Source organism: Branchiostoma lanceolatum, chromosome 2 (assembly GCF_035083965.1).
Source record: "Branchiostoma lanceolatum isolate klBraLanc5 chromosome 2, klBraLanc5.hap2, whole genome shotgun sequence".
NCBI lineage: Eukaryota > Metazoa > Chordata > Leptocardii > Amphioxiformes > Branchiostomatidae > Branchiostoma > Branchiostoma lanceolatum.
This window is the reverse complement of record NC_089723.1, coordinates 17,037,021-17,057,265: the sequence shown is the minus strand read 5'-3', so window position 1 is coordinate 17,057,265 and position 20,245 is coordinate 17,037,021. Positions and strand designations below refer to the sequence as shown.

The 20,245-nt window shown below is 39.1% G+C and overlaps 1 protein-coding gene across 15 annotated transcripts in view; it reads left to right on the top strand.

The window, feature by feature from the left end:
* LOC136427645 (rho-associated protein kinase 1-like) overlaps window positions 1-20,245 on the top strand; it is a 59,433-nt gene that overhangs the window by 9,641 nt on the left and 29,547 nt on the right. For 7 of the 15 annotated variants that reach the window (XM_066416686.1, XM_066416685.1, XM_066416675.1 and 4 more), the window contains exons 2-21: window positions 3,871-3,952; window positions 4,325-4,425; window positions 7,821-7,958; window positions 8,525-8,700; window positions 9,502-9,586; window positions 10,327-10,471; window positions 10,968-11,106; window positions 11,698-11,789; window positions 12,904-12,972; window positions 13,625-13,729; window positions 14,193-14,279; window positions 14,779-14,844; window positions 15,249-15,323; window positions 16,342-16,398; window positions 16,601-16,726; window positions 17,098-17,257; window positions 17,736-17,759; window positions 18,129-18,171; window positions 19,028-19,072; window positions 19,284-19,372. In XM_066416686.1, coding sequence (XP_066272783.1) covers window positions 3,871-3,952; window positions 4,325-4,425; window positions 7,821-7,958; window positions 8,525-8,700; window positions 9,502-9,586; window positions 10,327-10,471; window positions 10,968-11,106; window positions 11,698-11,789; window positions 12,904-12,972; window positions 13,625-13,729; window positions 14,193-14,279; window positions 14,779-14,844; window positions 15,249-15,323; window positions 16,342-16,398; window positions 16,601-16,726; window positions 17,098-17,257; window positions 17,736-17,759; window positions 18,129-18,171; window positions 19,028-19,072; window positions 19,284-19,372 — 1,904 coding nt within the window. Of the gene's footprint in view, window positions 1-3,870; window positions 3,953-4,324; window positions 4,426-7,820; window positions 7,959-8,524; window positions 8,701-9,501; window positions 9,587-10,326; window positions 10,472-10,967; window positions 11,107-11,697; window positions 11,790-12,903; window positions 12,973-13,624; window positions 13,730-14,192; window positions 14,280-14,778; window positions 14,845-15,248; window positions 15,324-15,973; window positions 16,098-16,341; window positions 16,399-16,600; window positions 16,727-17,097; window positions 17,258-17,735; window positions 17,760-18,128; window positions 18,172-19,027; window positions 19,073-19,283; window positions 19,373-20,245 lie in introns of those variants that run through there. The other 8 variants (XM_066416684.1, XM_066416688.1, XM_066416677.1 and 5 more) reach the window with 7 other exon arrangements.

Here is a 20,245-nt window from a genome sequence, read left to right as displayed (position 1 = left end):
TAAGGCTATTCAGGAGACTTGCATGTAGATATGCCCTCTGACACTTATTCATACCAAATGTACTTCGTACAGTGGTCAGTCCAGGGACACACGTCTATACCAGTACACTGTATATACAGATGATAGACTGATCCTTTATCCCACATCTACTTGTAATTGAAGTCATTACTTCAACAGTGACTTCCTGAGGTACTGAACAGCTTCCTGGTCATAATGGTTGGTGCTAACTGGTCTGGAGAAGGCTACATTTCTGTACATATTACAGCCTGCTAAACTCAAGTGCACGTGACGTACAGAGATGTAGAATGATCTTTCTGTATCCAAATAGCTTGAGAAGTTGTGTAAAAAGAGAACGCAGGTCCTGATACTAGTATGAAGGTGTTCCAGTATTATGTCCCCCTTCGCTGTGTACAAACCTGTCAACCTGTGTTTACTCCTGTCTAGTCAAACAAGCTGTAAAGGGTCATGTGGCTTCCACAGGTGTATGCAGTAGGTGAGATCCTATCCGCCCTTGTCTGGTAAACCTACAACATTCCAGTGAACCACAGAACTCTCACAAGCCTCGGGCATGTTATGTGTATTACATCATGATGACGGAAAATTCCTGGAGGGCAGAAGACTAGAAGTAGAACAGTGGGAAATGACAAATCTGAGCTGCCGGGCATGTTGTGTTCCTGTCTCAACTTCTAAAATGCCTTCGTTGTTTCTAATCATAATGCTTGACTTTTTAATTACTATTGTATGCTAAAACGTAATCTTCTAGACAAAGTATTTTGCAGAGAAAAGTTGTAAATCAGTGGCAAACATCTGAAATGGGAAGGAAAATCAAGCCAAATGAAGCTATTCTTTTCTTTTGTGAAAGTTAGCTTTGCCAGTTGTATACATGACACTAAGGCCACACCAATTTTTATTTCTTGGTAAACAGATTTTATTATTTTTTTTTAAATCATGAAAACAGAAGCCTTCTGTTTTCATTATGATTTTTTTTCTAAATTTTTTTTTTTAAAAATAAAAATCTGTTAACCAAGAAATTAAATTGGTGTGGCCTAAGATGAACAAATCAAGTTAGGATTTTAACAATACTATTATAGTTATTTTTAGAAGTATCGGGCCTACGAAGGTGCAACATGTATGTCATGACCTTGAGATAAAAATAGTTCTCTGTCATTTAGATAAATCAGCTTGATAATGCCAGTGAGGCAGGAGGGCCTGGCATGTACCTGGCTTCATTTATGTTGATATTTTGTTTATACTTGTAGAGAAAATCCTACTAATGCTAGCATTGCTTGTGTTACAATCTTTCTTAATGCTTAAGACTCAAAACATCACAACAACAGGATGTTAGTGTTGTAGGTATAATGTAAAAGAAAACAGAGTTAATCTACATATGTAGCTTTACCTGCAGTGGGTGAGGGTGTGACATTTTTCAATCTACCTGATAGAACTGACCGTAGCGAGGATACTTGTTAAATCTTAAATTCAAAATCAAAATTCTGTGATCAGTAGTGTAGTGAGTATGCTACAGCGTTCGGATATCTTTGTATCTGCTCTCTACTGTGATCTGTTATTGAAAAACATGTTGTATACGTAATGCTTTAATGAATAAGATGGCTGTGTTCCCATGTCTGTGAACAAACTGTAAGGCAGTTATAGTTCATTATGAAGGTACCGGTTTTGCTGACCAGGATAGTTTTAATTATTGGCAACTCAGCTTTCCAGATGGTACTGTAAGGACGGATGATTTCAGGGTAAGTAAGCAGGCCAAATGTTAATGGTTAGACTATCATTGAAGAATTTATAAGGATGAATATCTTCTTACACCTTACCTACTATGGATTTATCATAAATCACATAGATTTGTCATACCTACAAGAAAAGACTCATGATTATATGCATGGTCTCATGTCTGTCAGACCGGACATTGACGAATACTTGTGCCAACAGAATCAGCTCCAGGTCAGTATACGGCCTCAGGTAACATCTCACGTCCCTAACCCAGTTTACTGACAACCCTTATTTATCTGGCTAACCAGGTGTTTGTATGTAAGCTTAAGTTACCCATTGCTAAATAATTAAGGCAGATTATCGAGGCTATATATACTTTTCACAATTCCTGACAACGATGCTATTGTTCTCTTTAATGATATCAACATCAATACACTTAAACTTTAAAGGCTAACATTATCCCACTTTACATGAAGACTGAATGCTACAAATTTGATAACTACTTGAGATATCTCAGTGAGCTCAAGATTCTGAGTCTTGATTTGATTTGTTACAAAATCACGAAACACCTTAAATTTCAAGTTTAATAAGGAACTGTTTCCAGGTAATTAACATCCTTTATGAACCACAGGACAAATGTAGGTACAGTGCTAGACACACCACACGTTCTGTTCTCCATTTGTGAGGCTAGTTGGTACATTAACATCCAGACAGACCTAATACATATACTCATGGACTTTGCCAAAAGCTTTTGACAAAATGCTTCACTAAAGTAAAGGTCCCTATATGTATGCAAGCAGCATTCCTATAGTGTTAAAGGACAATTTAGTTGTCTGGGTCCAGAGCTTCCTGTCAGGCAGGTCTTGGAGACTTGTGTACTGACTATGCCCCTATGAATTAGTGTAATTTCTTGTGTGCCCCAGGGCATGCTGTTGGGACCCGTCATTTTGCGTGCGTACATAAGTGACCTCACTGAAAATATGTTGCCTATTCGAGGGCAAGGCTAACCCCGTCAGTTCACTAGTGTGGATTTGCAGTATTTTTCTTTCCTCATTCATCTATCCTACTGGCAATATGTAGCTAGGTACAGTGTATACATATAAAAAGTTGTAATCTCAGCAATGGAGCTATACAGGCAGAATCATACTCATAGGAAGTAAGAATCCAGTCATAGTTAAAAGCAAATGCACCATCCCCCATGTCTCAGAGTTATACCCAGCCATGCTTGCAAATGTCTCCACCGACAGACCAGTATTCAAGACCTTACCTAGTATGGCTATCTTTTTTATACTGCACAACTCCCAGATGTATTGTATTGGAATACTTCATGGCCAAAATTAGCCGGACAGAAATAATCGTGCGTCCTTCCCTTCGGTGCCTGTGCCATGGAGAGTTTGGTTCCTGCTGTTGTATGTGACCCCTGTGTTTGGGGGTCACCTGCTAGCATGCCAGTATGAAAGGCCTCTTGCTTCCACCTGTTGTCCCAGGAAACATACATCAGTTTTCGTACCAAAGTACAAATCGAAGACTATTTGCACCTAAACATTAGTGCCTGTTGAAAGCTGGGCTCTGACTTCTTATGGTAGAAAAGATTTGTATGGGTAACTTTTTACAGAATACAAAATGGTGTTTAGAAATCTGACCTTAATCCAATAGGCATCATGACCATGCAAGATAGTAAGAAAACACCTGTACAAAAATGTACCTTTGCAACAGTAGGGAGTTGTAAGTAGTATGAGTAATTAGTGTTTGAGAGGTAAATAATGTATCAAACTTGTACTTTTATGATTAACCATGGGATAGATGTCATATCACCAAGAGGTCTGAAGATTAATGTAAATGTATGAAGGTATGTACTCAATCATTGATAAAACATGCACACAGATAAGCAGGTTCTTTCTTGGTGGAACATTCATGAATGCTTTCATCAGATTGGAGAGTCACTGTTTATATTTTGTACTGCAGCTAGGTGTCGCTGCTAACAATGTAGTCCCAAACATAAAGTATTCTCATATATACAAGGTTTATATTGTCCGGCAGCAATAAACACTGAAAGTTTTGTCAGATGTACAAAGTTAAAGTTTGCGGAACATTGTTTTGACAGTATGATGACAGTCCATGTTTTCTTTTATCTTTCGCATATAGGATGGAATTGCGGCTCTTGTCACAGACTGTAATTTTCCTGCACTACGGAAGAACAAGAACGTTGACAATTTCCTGGCCAGATGTAAGTATGACCCTTTGTTTTGCCCTATACCATTTTTACAACATCAAGTAATAGTGGTCTGTAATGCCTTCTTTCTTTACATCATTCGGATGCCATTCTTTTTTCCTTGAGTTACACCGGGAACTTGCCAAAATCTGTCACATTTTCTAATCATCTCGAGTCACCATTTTTGCAAACACCCTTGACAGCAAGGTTTAAATGTTTAGCCCATATAAATTGGATTATTGTGTTAATTATAAGCAACATCCATAATCTGTATTTTATTCAAATTTTCTGGTACCTGCACAGTATCTTTAATTTTACATTAATTCCCTGCCTGATACAAATTCTCTTTATGGAATGCCACTAATATTATGGAGATTTTCCCCCTAGATGAAAAATGGGTTGAATTTATTGAAGAGAACAGGCTAAGGGCCGAGGACTTTGACATGATCAAGGTTATCGGAAGAGGAGCCTTTGGTGAAGTTCAACTGGTAAGTCTTTTGTTTGTTTATTAGATAATACATAATACGATAAACAATAGATAAAACAGGTGCAGGAGGGAAAAACAAAAAGCCTATATAGCTTAAACTAGACCCTCATCCTCTATTCTAATCAAAATTGATTATAATTGATATATAATCAAGTCATCTAAAGTTGTCTTAACAAAGAAGCATCAAGAAAATTACTAATATTTGGCTATTACAAATAAACAAATGCATACTCTACATCCATTTGCCTTAGATGTTTAGCTGGAATGTGGAAGGGTATGTGTCTTCAATACTGTTCCAGACTTGTTTGTTGGATTTGATTACACAATCTGATCTGGGTGCAGATCTAGATCCAGATGTCTAGATTGAAGGTCATTATGCAGTGAAGGTCACACCAAGTTATTCTCCAGCAGTCGTTTAGCTACATAACATACAAATCATATGGACAAGGAACAACATTCAAATTTGAAAAAGAAGAACAGCAATTGATTTTGTTTCCTTCTGATACTGTATTTATTATATGTGACATTTGTACCTCATTCCCTGTCATACAGCGTGTTACACATGCAGTACCGATGAAGTGGTTTGATTTGAGAACAGTTAACGTTGTTAGAGCGGCTGTCAAAAGTTGTGTGACAAGTTGAGCAAAACAGAGAGCTTACACGTGTCCGCTCTAATATTGTTCCCTGTCATTCAGGCTGGAATGCCCCACCCGCAGCCCTACTGGGGCATTGGGGCTCAGTTATGTTTGGCATCCAAATATCACAGCCCAGTTGGAAGTGCCGAAATGGCCCACATGTAAGCCGATTCAGGCTGGATGTAACTTGTACCCAGGTTTGGGACGTCTTTACAATCTGAAAAACAGAAGTGTCCAGTTGGAAAAACTAAAAAATTCAAGTCCAAAACATATGACTTGTGTAATATGATATTAAACTGATCACAAGAAAAAAAATGCTCTGCTAGATCCAGTTCAACATATTAAAATAAAACTAGCATCCATTCTAACCATAAAACACAAAGCTGAAAATTTACTAGAAGCAGCAAATAAAACAGGTCTGTTAATCTATAGTCTTTCTAAAGATATGCATATTCCAGCAAGCATAGAGAAGAGAACTTTATTGCGCGACTATTGTAGCGGGTACAAAGTATGACAACAACAGTAAACATAGAACAAGACATAAGTATGGAATAAAACTATTCACTACTACAAAATGACTATCTTAGGTTTTAAATGATTCAAGTTGGGCTAATTTTGAGTAACGTTATTTTTTCTAATAACAAAACAATCTTTTATATATTTGCCTATTTTAACACTGTATGGGCTGTTGCATTTAAATATATAGTCAAATCTATCTGTGGCATTAAGTGTCTTAAAATCTGAAGTACTTGAATTGAGAGAGCTGAATAACTCATCGCGTAGAGCATCATATTTAGTGCATTCCATAATGAAGTGAAACTCATCTTCAATTCGATTTGGACATATGAAGACCTGTTATTGAGCAGTCAGCTGACCAGAGAGCTTTGATAATGACTCTAGTCTGAGGCTGTATGTTGCTCAAGTAGGATGTAGGAGTTCTACAAGAGTAGTGCGTGTATGAACCCTGCTCAGGGCACACTGGATCAAGGTCAGGACTGTAAGGCCTGAGGAAAACTGCCGTTGTAGGGGTCACCTGGCCCTGCTGACCCAGTCACAGCGCACTTGCCCAGCAAACACCCCCGCCATGTATGTTAAACATCCCTACTTTGTGTATGGAAGGGAGGGGTGGCCAAACGAAGGAGAATTCGCAGTGTAAACAAGCTCTGTTTTGGTGGTTCAGCCCCATAACACGTCATTTGTCTAAACTGAAAGTAATGCCCTGGCATCTTCTTGACAAGGGGGCTTGGTTTTGGGAGACAAGCCCGATTCCGCACCTCACGTAGCAGACATAACCATAAGCGTTCCAGGCTCACCGGGTCAGCTGATCCCACACCAGCTGCACGCATCAATCACCAGCCTGCTTTCAGACCTCTCCATGTAGTTTGGCTTGTACGTCAATCTCTTCAGATCGCTGGAGCATCGATGTCACAGTCTTGAAAATACAGATGATGTACTGTGTGTTACTGGAAGCCAACAACAACAATCATATCATTGCTCAAAAATGTAAATACTGCCCTGAGGCAAACTTAAGGAAATACAGGTGTGATGCATTTATGTCCATCATATGACCGGGTCTGTCTGTTGTTCAACATGTATTTATATTTGCATCTCTATTCTTGTCCTTGTCTGTCCCAGATGTAACGTTATAGTAGCTGACAATGGCTCTGCACTACGGTGTGGGTAATCCAATTCCAAATGTAACAACATTCCAGTCATGCTGTGATAGCATGTCCCTGTTAGCTAGAGAAATAAGAATTGACTTTTCGCAAAAAAAGTTTTCTCCAGCAACTACGTTAGAATCGGTGTCAGCCATGTAAATCATCCCTTTCCAAAGCTGTTGTCACTGTTGAGATATGGTAAATACAGGCTATTATGTGCAGTGAAGTGGGTAATTTTTTGGCCATGATAAGAAGAAATGACAGTGTTTAGAAGAGACAAACCAATGATTATGCTAAACACATCTGAAAAAATATGTTGTCCAGGTTGTTGTACTTTTGCATTCAGAGTACAAGAAAATGTGGCTGGTTTTCCTTGTCAGGTATAACATGAGTCTAATCCTAGCCAATTGGTCCATAATGCACCCCTGCCCACCTTGGTCTGATGAAAGTGTTCCTCAAGCATAATCTAATACTGGATACTACAAGCCAGTCCTGGGCAAATGGCCAAGATTGAATCTGTGTTTCACTGTTGTAGTTGACCTCATTACTAGCTATAGCTCACCAGGTATGGTGGTTGGTGTAAAATCCATGCCGTATGTAAGATTAGTACATTGTGTGTGTATTACTATTGTTAAGTTTGTTATTGTTGCAGGTGTGTGGAGTGAGTTATTGTCAGTTGTGTTACTAAATACGCTTTGTAATATTAAAATGAAAGAGAAAATGATCTTAATGCAGGGACACAATGGTTAGAGTCAGAATGGAACAATCTGTACCTGTGAGGGACAACTCTATCTTTTAAAAGTGATAACATTGGTTCTAAGAATTTCTGATAAGATCTGAGGATCCCAATAATGTCTCGAAACTTCATCTCGCTACTTGATTTTTACTGATGCAAATGCAATCAACAGGACCTTGTGCATCATTTCTTGGGAAACGCAAGTTTTGTTGATGAATCAGAAGATAGGAACAAAAAGTGTTAAGTGTCTGTAAATCCTGTAGGAATAGAAGAACCACAATGAATGAAGATTGAGAAATGTGTGCAAGAGATTTTCAAGGAAAGTCTTGCAGTTATTAAAATGGCCTTTTTACCTTTTTCCCTGCAGGTCCGACACAAGAAGACACAGAAGGTGTATGCCATGAAGTTGCTGAGTAAGTTTGAGATGATCAAACGGTCGGAGTCAGCCTTTTTCTGGGAGGAGAGAGATATCATGGCACATGCCAACAGTGAGTGGATAGTGCAGGTACGCTTCTCGTTACTTCCTTTTCCACAGTGGTGACATGTTGTAAAAGAAACACTTTGAGTAAGATTATGTGATATATACATAGCACTATGCAATGGATCTTTTGAGCAGGGAGTGTGAAATGTAGACTGTACATGTAGAAGTTACCATTCTGGTGACTTGTAACATTAAAACTGTGTTTCTGTTTTCTTTATCTTTTATCTACTTTTAGTTTATGACCACTAGACTGTAGACATCACTTATTCAAGATCTATAGTAACTGTCATGTTAGAAGTGGTAAAGCAAACAACCTCCGCCAGGCTTTGCATCACGCTTTTTCGATAGCTAGCAGTTCAATGCAGCCTTGCACATCAGATAGATAGGTAGAGTTCTTTGAATGGTATGGTAACAAGTTATAACCTGCCTGGCACGGTTGTGACGGCTCCACCGTTGAGTCGTTCCGTGCCAGGCTGGAGGCCTGCCCACCCTAATCCAAGACCTCAACTCACCCCCTACTTTGCGCCTGATGGGCCCAGATGGGTTAACAATGATGATGATGATTATGATAAGTGTGCGCCCCTCCCCAGCTGCACTATGCCTTCCAAGACCCGAAGTACCTGTACATGGTGATGGAGTACATGCCAGGAGGGGACCTGGTTAACCTGATGAGTAACTACGACGTGCCGGAGAAGTGGGCCAAGTTCTACTGTGCAGAGGTGGTGCTGGCTCTGCACGCCATCCACTCCATGGGATTTGTACACAGGTAGGTTTAGAGACTCTTACAGGTACATCTTCCATCTTCCCCTGGTAGGCCTTAGGGACTGTCAGTATTAGTTGTGAGCATCGCCTTCTCCATTCTCATTCTGTCTTGGCAGACCCCTTCCTCCCCAAGTCTTCTAGTCTGCCCAGTCTGTACTTTGTTAATGTTTCTTGTATGTTATCCTTCCACCTTTTCCTGGGTCTACCAAAAGGGCACTTGCCTGTTGGTTTGTATTTGAATTCAATCTTAGGGATTCTTTGATTTCCCAGTCTTTCAACATGCCCATGTTTAGAAACTCATCCAAGGCATGTAAGTTTCAATAACACTATACCATTACATATCGACATTAAAGGAGCAAAGATACCATATCATTGTGTGGTGAGAACTGATAGAAAATCCAAGCCCTAATAGACTGATCCTGACTGTCCATCACAATTAGCGGTTCAACCAATGAGAGAGTGCCTGCCTGTTCGTCAAATATTTGCATTTTTATATATTTTTAATTTTGCATTTCAACGTTTTGACGGAGGTGGGTGGGGCTATGGTATCGGTCTATTTACACTAGGTGCGTGAAACTAAAAGATCACCATGTAGCTTAATTTTTATTTCATTTTTTTGCTGCTTTTGAGCACTTTTGATAAGAAATCCGCATACAAATGTGGTAAACAGTGGCATTAAATGTCAATTTCATAAAGGTTACAGCAACTTTAATATTTCCAGTTTTCAAGCCTCATAAAATGCTCTGGTGCCATAGTTTGCAGTTCCTCTATGCCCCACTAACGACTTGCTGTACCCGTGTTACAGGGATGTCAAGCCAGACAACATGCTGTTAGATGCCAGGGGTCACCTGAAGCTGGCTGACTTCGGCACCTGTATGAAGATGGATGACGTCAGTTGTTATTCTACTTGTTGCAATTTGATAAATTTGAATTAATTTGTACGCCATATATTGCGTACATGTTGTATTGTGGGAAATAATTTGAAAACGATATACACATTCATCGAAACTTGCATTCTAACTCTTTTTCTGGTGTTTGAAGTCACTTTATGCTTCATAGTATGTTATAAAGTTTTACCATAGTAGGTGATCTTTACGAGTTCCCAACAGCATGTTTGAAATGTTGGAAATACTTTTTGTAAACATGGTTGACATTGTGTAGTGTGTAACATCATCCAAGTAGGACAACTGCACCCTCATTAAATCAGGACCCCTATCGCTCCACGTTAGCTCGCTCGTGTAGGGGCCCTAATCTTCAGCGCTGGTAGACATGGTTCTGGCGCCGTTACTGACCGTTGCTCATGAATAATTAATGAGCTATCCTTATTTAGCGGTTAATTTGTTCTGAACCTAAAGTACCGATGTCCTTTGCGCTTTTGCTTTACATGAGGTTTAGCAAACCCTCTGATTGGCTAAAGCTGTTTTGGTGGTGACGTCGCCAGAACCATGTCTACCGGCACTAAAGATCAGGGCCCCTACGCGAGCGAGCTAACGTGGAGCAATAGGGGTCCTGATTTAATGAGGGTGGACAACTGTGGTCTTCTATAAAACTATTATAACATATTTAGATCTGCTTGTTTGCCATAACACAGTAACTTGGAGTTAGTCACAGTGTGTGCCCCTCTGTACAGAACGGTATGGTGCGGTCAGACACAGCGGTGGGGACTCCAGACTACATCTCCCCAGAGGTGCTGAAGTCCCAGGGCGGGGACGGCTACTACGGCAGGGAGTGTGACTGGTGGTCCGTCGGAGTCTTCCTCTATGAAATGCTAGTTGGTAAGAACCACAAGATATAGTTATAGAATTACAAGATATTATAGTCTAGGTGATATATAAATGGCCTTTCTTCAAATCCTTGACTATCACCCATTGATTGATGGTAGGACAATCTGCTACTTCCATAAGTTACTACATTTTTAAGAATGGAGAGTTTTACATTTGTCGTTAGTTATTGGTAATATACAATGTATCCAGATGTTGTCTTTTGTCTTAGCTTTCAATGGATTTATGACTAAATTGATATAAGATAGTTTTCGTGATACACCTTTTCTAGCTGCAAATGATATTTTTTCGTTCACAAGCATTTACTCTCTTATAGATTTATTTTGTGGTCCCTCATTACATTACTAATCTTCGCTATAGAGCAAAGTTAAATATGCCTGTTGTACAATATCAAAAGAAATATTCATCATCTCAGTTTTGATTCAGCTATAGACGGCTTTCTAATGATTGTTTGAGCTCAACATCATTCTTTCTTCTTTCACCTGTCCAGGCGACACTCCGTTCTATGCAGACTCCCTGGTGGGGACGTACGGCAAGATCATGGACCACAAGAACTCCCTGGGCTTCCCTGATGATGTGGAGATGTCCAAAGAAGCCAAGAACCTCATCTGTGCCTTTTTATCTGATAGGTACATCCAGGTGTACTTGTATGCATGGTAGATCTAGAGAGGTTTATGATAGTGACATTCCAGGCACACGGTTGTGCTTGTATGGCCACAAGGCCGTGCTAAACAGGTGTATACATTCTGATTTTTGTCGCTTTGTTAGTTTCGTACGCATTGTCTTTATTGTAATTGATACATTTGCACATTTTTATCCTATTGTTTATTTGTGTATTTTGTTTGTTGTGAGGGGGTAACAACTGGTTGATTCTAAATCAAAGTTGAACTGTAATTGCCAACACCCCAAATTGCACTTACCCATACTGTTAAAGGTGATTTATATCACCCATTTTGTCGCCCCCTCCATCCATTGTAATGGTTAAGTCAAATGAAGAAACGTACTGAACTTATTGAAATGGACAGGTGTTTTAAGTGAAATAGAGTTTACAAAAAATGTGGGCTTAACCAACATTCCCAGCTTGGTTATTTGTTCATGAAGTGAAAAGAGAGGATACCAGTGTCCTGTTTTTTGGAATTGACAGTGTATTTGGTGAGAGGATTTCAGGAACGTTAACAGCCCATTTTGAAGAGCTTCACCATTTTTCTGTTCCCCACCAGATCTGTGCGGCTGGGTAGAAATGGTGTGGAGGAGATCAGACGACATCCCTTCTTCCAGAATGACCAGTGGACCTGGGAGACCATCCGGGACAGTAAGTCATCAACTTATACATAATTATGTGTTTCCTTGGGAGAAAAATATTTCAGCTTGTTTGTTGTGAGCATTTTGACCTGGAAGACCATCTGGAATAGTAAGTCATAAACTTATAGTTATACATAATTACGTTTTTCCTTTGAAAAAATTTTCAGCTTGTTTGTTGTGAGGATTTCTACAGATTACAGGTTTTGAAGCCAGTCTGTCCTCAATGCTAGACCACCGTTTCTGCGTTATAACAAACCATGCCAATAAAAGGAATGATTTTGTGGCGAAGAAACGTATTCAGTAGCTTAATGTTTTAAGTTTGATATTCCTACATAAGGTACAAATAGATGTGATTATTGTTCTGATACAGGATGATTTCATGTAGCATAGAACCAGTAAGGTTCAAAATGTGAAGCATAAATACATCATGTGACATATGTTAGGTGTGTAAGGAACTGTCACAAAGCTGCATTGAATGACAATTGTAAAACCAAGTTTCTGCACCAAAGATCATGTAACAGAATGATCATGAAGTGCAGTGGGTTCCTACAAGTCTGTATAACATACACAGATACTAGGCAGCTAGTGCTGTTAGTGGTATGTTAAAGGTGGAGGCAGATACAGGTTGTACCCTGCTCTCAGTATGCTGTGGTGTCAGGTGTCTTTAGATTGGGGTCAGTGAGTGCAGGAAGGGTGATTTGGGGGTTTCAGGTTAGTCTATAGGTGATCAGAGTGTTGTTGGTGGCTGATACGAAACAAACAGTGGGGATGGTTTGTTTCCAGTTGTTTCATGGGTCAGCTGTATTGGATTACTGAAGGATTAGATCAGTGGAAGGTTTACATCTAAAGTCTTACAAATCCTCAAAGTCTGGGAATGCAACTTTGAAAAGTTGTCAAATCTAACAATTGAAGACTCTTATTATAACAAATATGTGTTATGTGCACCGTAAGCAGGTAAATAGAAAAGTAAGCACCACTTATATAATATCATCTCCATTCTACTTGCATAGAAAAACTGTTTTTCTCTCTGTTATCTGTCGTTCTTAGTTTGATATTTCTCACATGTATATTCTTATCTTGCTTACTCTTCTCTATTTTCTTTTCTTTACTCTTCTGTACCTCAGTTGAAGCTCCCTTTATTCCCGAGCTTGAGAGCGACATAGATGCCAGATATTTTGAAGATCCAGATGCAGGTCCTTACTCTTTTAATCCCTTTCACCTCTTTACACTCTCCATTTCTGTTTTGTTTGCTTTTCTGCCTTTTCAATATTTAACAATATTCAACATTCTTTAATTGATTTAGATTGTGAAATTTATCTTTGTACCGTTTGATCACAGTCAACTTACTCACCTAGATCTGTTCATGAAATACTACTAAATCAGTGATTTTTTTTTAGTTTGCAAATTGAATGTTATTGAACCACTCTTAGCAGCATGCCTTAGTGTTGTTCACACTGCACTCTTGTAATTGACTTGATGCTTAATTTTTCTTTTATCAACTTCTTTGTTTTTCAATTGATTCTTCTGTCAGCGTTTGTCCTACTGCATGGAATCACCAGGCCAGGAAACAGGAATTTTGGCTGTTCATATGTAAACTGTCACAATCCATCAGAAGCTGAATGCCAAGTTCACAGTTTCACATATTTTGAATGACCAACAAAAATGCAGGGGAATCACTTTAAATTTCTCTCTGCAAATCATTCACACAAGTATTTTTCTACTATGTATAAGATAACAGTGCATATCACCTGAGTTCTGCTAACAGCACCTTGCACTCTATACTTCACCCTCCCCTGTTCCTGCCCCCCCACACACCTGGCTCGTGTTGCCATGGTAACCTCACAGCGTACACTTGCACAGGGGAGGTGTGCTACCCCCCAGGGTCCTCCTGGTCCATCAACGCTGAACCCAGACACAGCACTTCTGACAGCTACTACGACACTGACGAAGGTTCTTCCTCCTGTCTTTGACAAACTCTCTTTTTGTCCGTGTGTCTGTCTGTCTGTTTGTGTGTCCCTCTGTCTTATTTCTCACTTTGGTTTCACTGTCAGCTCATCATGTTCAAGGTTATATAAGAAGTGAGTGACAAGTGAGTGACTGAACGAAAAAAGAATAGATAATTGCCCTCTCCTGTTTTCTCTGTTGCATGTCATTTTTTGTTTGTTCCTTTTTCATATACACTGGTTTGCCAGAACTCGTACTTAAAAGATTACTTCTCGTTCTGTAACATTTGTTAACTGTTCATCCCTAACCTAAGACTAAGATAACATTGGAGTATATCTTTTCCATCTATGGAATGCAAAAATGTAGAAATATCAGGATGTACATGTAGCACATTTCATCCTCTTCCATTGCATGAACTGTTGCATGTTTGGTAAGCACCAGGTCTACCTGTGTTTACTTGTTCTCACAGTGGAGGATTTGGGGATCAACTCTCCTCCATTTAAAAGTGACCAAGACATTTCAGTCTTTGAGGAGGAATGCCCTGCCTTCAGAGAAGGTTGACACTTGACTACATATTCCATTTCATCTTATCTTTCATTACTCACTTTCGTTTGTCTTCAGTCTATTCTACCTTTCTTTCCGTTTTGTTTCCATCATATTTGTGTCAAGGTTATTGACTCTTTTACAATTCAGATGTGTACAATTGTAGTTTTGATGATTTAGAAGCACATTCACTACACTAGCATGTAACGGGCAACTTTCCAGATCATACAATGCAGCAGACTGCTAATTAATTTCCATCATTTATTTTCTAGTGTCTCTTTCAATTTTGTTTTAAAGAGAACAATTAATATCATTATCTTTAAAAGCACTTAAATTTAAACTGCCTGCCACAAATAAAAGATTTCATACACGATTGAAGCAGAGGCTTCTAATTTCAATGGTAGTGCTCATCCATGTAGCCTGCATTTGTTTATCTTACGTCCCTGTTCTTGATAATAGTCTGTTTTCTTTCTTTTTTTCTGAGACTCTCTCTCTCCCTCTATCCCTGGTAGGTGACAGGTCTTATACCAGAAGTTCCAAAGCCAGCAGTAGTGGTTTCTCTGAAGGTTTTCCCCCTAGTTAATAACCTTTCCTTGATTTGCTTGCTTTTGATTTGCATCTGACTTCCTCTCCTTTCTGCTTGCATACAAGGCAGAGTTTTGTAATGTGCAAGGATGTCTTTGTAATCTAGAACTCGACCAATCTGAAAATATGAAATGAAATAATAACTTCAGTGTTATTGGTTATGCGATACAAACAAAGCACTATTAAAGAGCTTTGAAAATATTTCCATGATGCAATTCTGAAAATTACATGAAAGGCCAGTAAAGGTTTGCATGTCCTTGCTATGTACACAACTTTGTAGTCTTGCCCTTCCTTTTTTTTCATTTCCTCCCTGTCCCTTGTTATTTTGCTCCCTCCTATGCTTTAAGTTTCAGTGCCTTATGTGTAGTTCCAACATGTCTCCCCTCTGGGTTGACAGGGACCCAGGCATCTGATGCCTCCTCGGGTTTCCCTGGCAAACGGAGACAGGGCTTGCTCAAGAAAGTCTTCAGAGGTTGCTCACATTCACTCTTTTTCTGTCATGTCTTTGCACTTTGACAACATTCAAATCCTCAATTTTTCTCATAATTTGACCTCGCCATAACTTTCCACTTCGTATACTTCTTCATGTTCCTTATTTTCCTTTCCTGTTTAATGTCTTCTTTTGTACCCTGACGACATTTCTGTCACATTCATTTTCAACTTATGAAGTTCCACTTTTTAACGTTGTTCTGTTCGATCACCCCATGTCAGATCTCCTGTCTCCTCCTGCACCACACCAACCACACTCTCACAGCTGCCCACTAGTCGAGTACATGCGCTCTGAAGGTTCATGACATCCCCTCTTGCTCATTTCTCCCACATCCTGCTTTTGCTACTTAGAACATCAGTACTCAATTGCATCAACTGCCTCTTTGTGTTTTTACTGTTCCTTTGACCTGATATGCCAACGTCTAGTTTTGTGCAATCTTCTTATTATCAACAAACAAACAAAGTGTGAATCAGACAACAGTCAATTGACAAAGTCATAGCACCTGTGGGATAGCCTGATTAAATTGTGTCCTACTGCGACATCTTGGGATAAAAAAATGATTTTTCGTAACATATGTGTCCCATTAAAATGATGGATTCTCCTTATAACAAGACTGGACCTTGGTGAACACCATCCATTCATCTCCAATGTATATTAACTGCTGTTGCACTGCTGTACATGTAGCGGCGCCCAGTTCTGACAATCCTGACCGCCGCAATACCATAGGTGACATCCCTGCTTCCAGCGCCTCCGAAGGTCTTTGTCACCACCAGCTTCTGCCTTTCTCTACGTTACATGCCATTAGTTTCCAAACTCTCGTAACAACAAGTGTGCATCTTTGTTTTTTTATCATCTTGCCATACTGCTGACATGTGGTAACAAAATGCTGCATAAAATTGCTTTCTGCCATCTTTTCCTATTTTTCAAATCAATTTCTTCTTTACACCTTGCTGTTGGATTTCTTGTTCTTACTGTTCCTTTGCTTTTCTTTTTCTGCAAGATGAAGGGTCCAACTCCAGCCTAAGTTTGAGCCATGGGGATCTATCTGTCGATGAAGGTTTTTTCTCTCACACATTCCTTACTATCTTTTACATCATTCAAATCTAAATCCTTGCATCCTTCCCTTTTATCTCTGCTCAATTTTCCTTTCTATTTTGTCCTGTAATCCAACTGAGTGATATTTAAAAACTGCTGTTCTTTGCTATGTTTCTCAACTTTACTTTATTCTGCCTATGGTCTTCTTACATTCCTTGAACCAGATGCCACCCCTGTACCCTCCCCAACTAAAGTGGTACAGCCCATGCCATTTGCAGAAGTGTTACCAGCAGCAGAAGAGAGAGAAAATAAAACTGAAGAGGGGAAAGAGGAAGGGGTAGACGGAGAAGGTAGATTAAAATGGCATGTAGGGATGAAGATTAAATGTCTTGCTGCATACCATTTTCATGTATCAAGACCACTGGATCACCTGTTAAGTTACTAGTCTCAAATCTGTGATAAGAAGTTTGATGATGGCTTGTCAGCGAGTTAAGACAGGAAGGGCCTCAAGTTAACGAGCATGATTATCGGTTAACTCAAACTTATGTGTCGAACAGTTTGAAGTATGCAGCTGCATGACGATGGAACTTGTTGTCTTTTATTAACGTTGTCAATGTCCTTTTCCACAGATCAACTTCCAGATGATGGTTGAATCCCTCTGGTTTGGAGATAAAATTTATGGTGGCATTTTTGTATCAAACTTTGTTTTTTGCCTCCACAGCTGTTCCCCCTGTTGTCCCCGAGCTGAGGGGGGATGACGACACTAGTAACTTTGACGATATCGAAGACGATAAAGGGGAGGATGAGACCTTCCCCACGCCAAAAATCTTCGCTGGCAACCACTTGCCTTTCATCGGTTTTACATTTATTAAGGATAGTCCGTAAGTTCTTCATGCACATGTTTGTTCTGTCTTGTAGTGAAATAGAAACTAGTCTTATCCTTGCATCCATAGCAGTATGGATTAGAAAATCACACATTACTTTGATATTTTTATTCTTGTTATGTACTACATATGTAGAATGTGTAATTGAAACAATATTGGGAATTATTACAAGAGTTATATTGTTTGAACCAAGTACAAAAAGTCAAGTATTTTGTTGTCTATGTCTACTGTAGTGAGAGTTAAGACTCCAGACGTAAGTTTTTCCACTTGTAGAAAGAAAAAAAGTATTGTCTTAACTTTGAAGTGTGCACTGTAGTGCCTACCATAGCACCAAGTATTTTTGCGCCATGTACATGTAGCGGTAGCCTATCTATGCAAAAGGCAGTTAGTCACAGATGTTGTTCATTGTCCTTCACTCCTCTGGTAACTTCTCTTTCTTTCTCCATGCTCTTCTTCTCTCCACCTTGCCATGCAGGTGTTACCTATATACCTTAAGTCAGTAAGTCACCTTTCTGACACGTTTTTGTGCTTGCATGTTCTGCAAGACGCACAGAAAAGTTGTTTCTATGATATAAAAGATTTCTGTGTTTGACGTTCTACCTTTTGAATGACATGTTTTAGAATGTCAATCTTTTGTATGTTGAATGATTCTTATCAGAAATAATAATTGTTCATACTTAGAAGTTCTTTATGAATCTTGTGTTGCATGCGGACAATGTTGCTCCATTCTTTATCTTTGCCATTTAGAACATCTTGCCATTAGAATCATCATTCTATCCTATTGTGTTGTCGCTTGTTTCTGATCAAATGTTTTGAATTTTCTTTTATATACAACATGTATGAAGATGTTGAGTTTCCTCTGTTACAGAGTGTTTCAAGTTGGATTGAGACCAGACAATCGAATTGAGGAGGTAAGATTCTTAAAATGAAAACTATGTGTCTATAGGGATAACATTTCATCACACATCCCTTTCTTTCTAATCTTAGTTAAAAGCCAAGTTTCTCAAGCTTGTAGTATGTGTACATTGCTAAACTTTCTTCCAACACTAAGGTATACACAGATCAAATTTTTAACGACAACTGTCGCCTACTTCAGGATCAATAATGATAATAATTTCTGAAGCTTGATTATTGAATGCTGTTATTTGTATCATTTCATCCATTTGCCCTGTGAACTTATACAGCAGCATTTTCTTTTAAACGTGTAGACCTGCACATACATGTATGGCTTGAGTAATATATGTTACCAATATTAAGGCGGACAGTGTTTGCTTAGCGCATGCAGTATGAAAAGCAAGGATGTTTGTGTTGCAACTTACTGTTGTACCTATGCACGTAACAAATCATCTGTCAGCAAATTAAGAGTTTTCCCCTCGCCGCCCTTGTGACTAAAAGTTTTTTCTTTCCTTCTTTCTGTCTGTGGCTCCTGTGCTGCTGTCATGTTCAGATTGATGTAAGTTCCAAGCCTCTTTGTATTCTGATATCATTACTTGTTGTGTGTATGTTTGGAAGCTCATGCCTTTGCGCGCGCGTGTGTGTGTGTGTGTGGTGTGTGTGTGTGTTCTGGGGTGAGATGTGTCTGAATGTTCATGCATGCACGTTTTTGAGGCAAATCCATGGCCAAAAGCAGCAGCAAGGTGTTGATTTCTAGTCTTACATTTGTCTCTCATCCCTTATTTATTTGTACTTGGCTATGAAAATACATTGTACTTACTGTAGTTAGCTATTTGGTATCTAATTCATCATTCTATATGTGTCACTTTTCAGGGTGGAAGAATGGTCAATCAAGTTAGCAGTAGTTCATCTAAACAGGTAAGGAATTTCCTTCCCAAAAAGTTCTTGCCATACTGGTGTTACATGTACACAGTAGAAAGTATACCATCTATTTATACATAATATACTGTGACTTAACATAATCTTGTTCTTTCTTTCAAGATGAATTTGATTCAAAGTGTTGAAAATTTGATTGAATGACCATGAGTTCAGACTTACTTACATCCCCTCTTACATCTGTTCTTGTCAGAATGAAGAACTTGTCCAGAGAATACATGAACTGGAGGAGCAGCTCAACATGGAGATGACTGCCAAGGATGAGATGGAGCATAAGTATAGGTGAACAGAGCTTTGTTGTCTTATGCTTTTTGTTTGTATTGTATATCCAGTTTGCTTAGCACACCGGGTTTGTACTTAACAGAACAAGCTGCATATCAGGGTAGATTTGTTTGATCCATTAACACCGGGGAAGACCCCTACTCTTTTTGATAAGTGTGGTGGGTTCTTAAATGTGCTTAAGGTGTGGCTCTCCTCAAACACGGGACCTCCATTTAACATCCTATCCAAGGGATGTCCAGAACCAAAGCTTTTCACCTCTGAGTGAAGTGAGGAAATTCATGTGTATGTAAGAGTACAACTGAAGTTATTGACAAGCAACTTAACACGTGCTGACATTTGACATCATTTGTAGTCAGGGCTCGAAATTCATTTTTGGAAATAGGTGCACTGGTGCACCAGACCAAAAAAATTAGGTGCACAGATAGAATTTTGGATGCACCACATGAAATAAAGTAGAATGTCAGTAAAACATAATTATTATTACAAAGTCTAACGCTACTGCCTCTCTTCAAGAACTTCCATCTGTAATTCTATAGCTAACATCAAAATTTCAAACAAGTTATACATCAAATAAAGACCATCAAAAGGTTACATTGCTTTTTCTGATGCTTACAAAGCATATTCTGTATACAATGTACTAGTGTACAATAGTGCCTTTACCCTATAGCCTACTAATATATCTAGGTGCACTGGTGCACCTACAGTCAAAAATTAGGTGCACAGCTCCAATTTTTGGTGCACACAGGTGCACATGCACCCACTATTTCGAGCCCTGGTAGTTCTTGGGAAAATGACAGCGAAGAGACTGGTATTTGACTTGTTTAAACTTTATTGTCTTTTTCAAGAATTCATTCATGCTGGCATTTGAGGAAG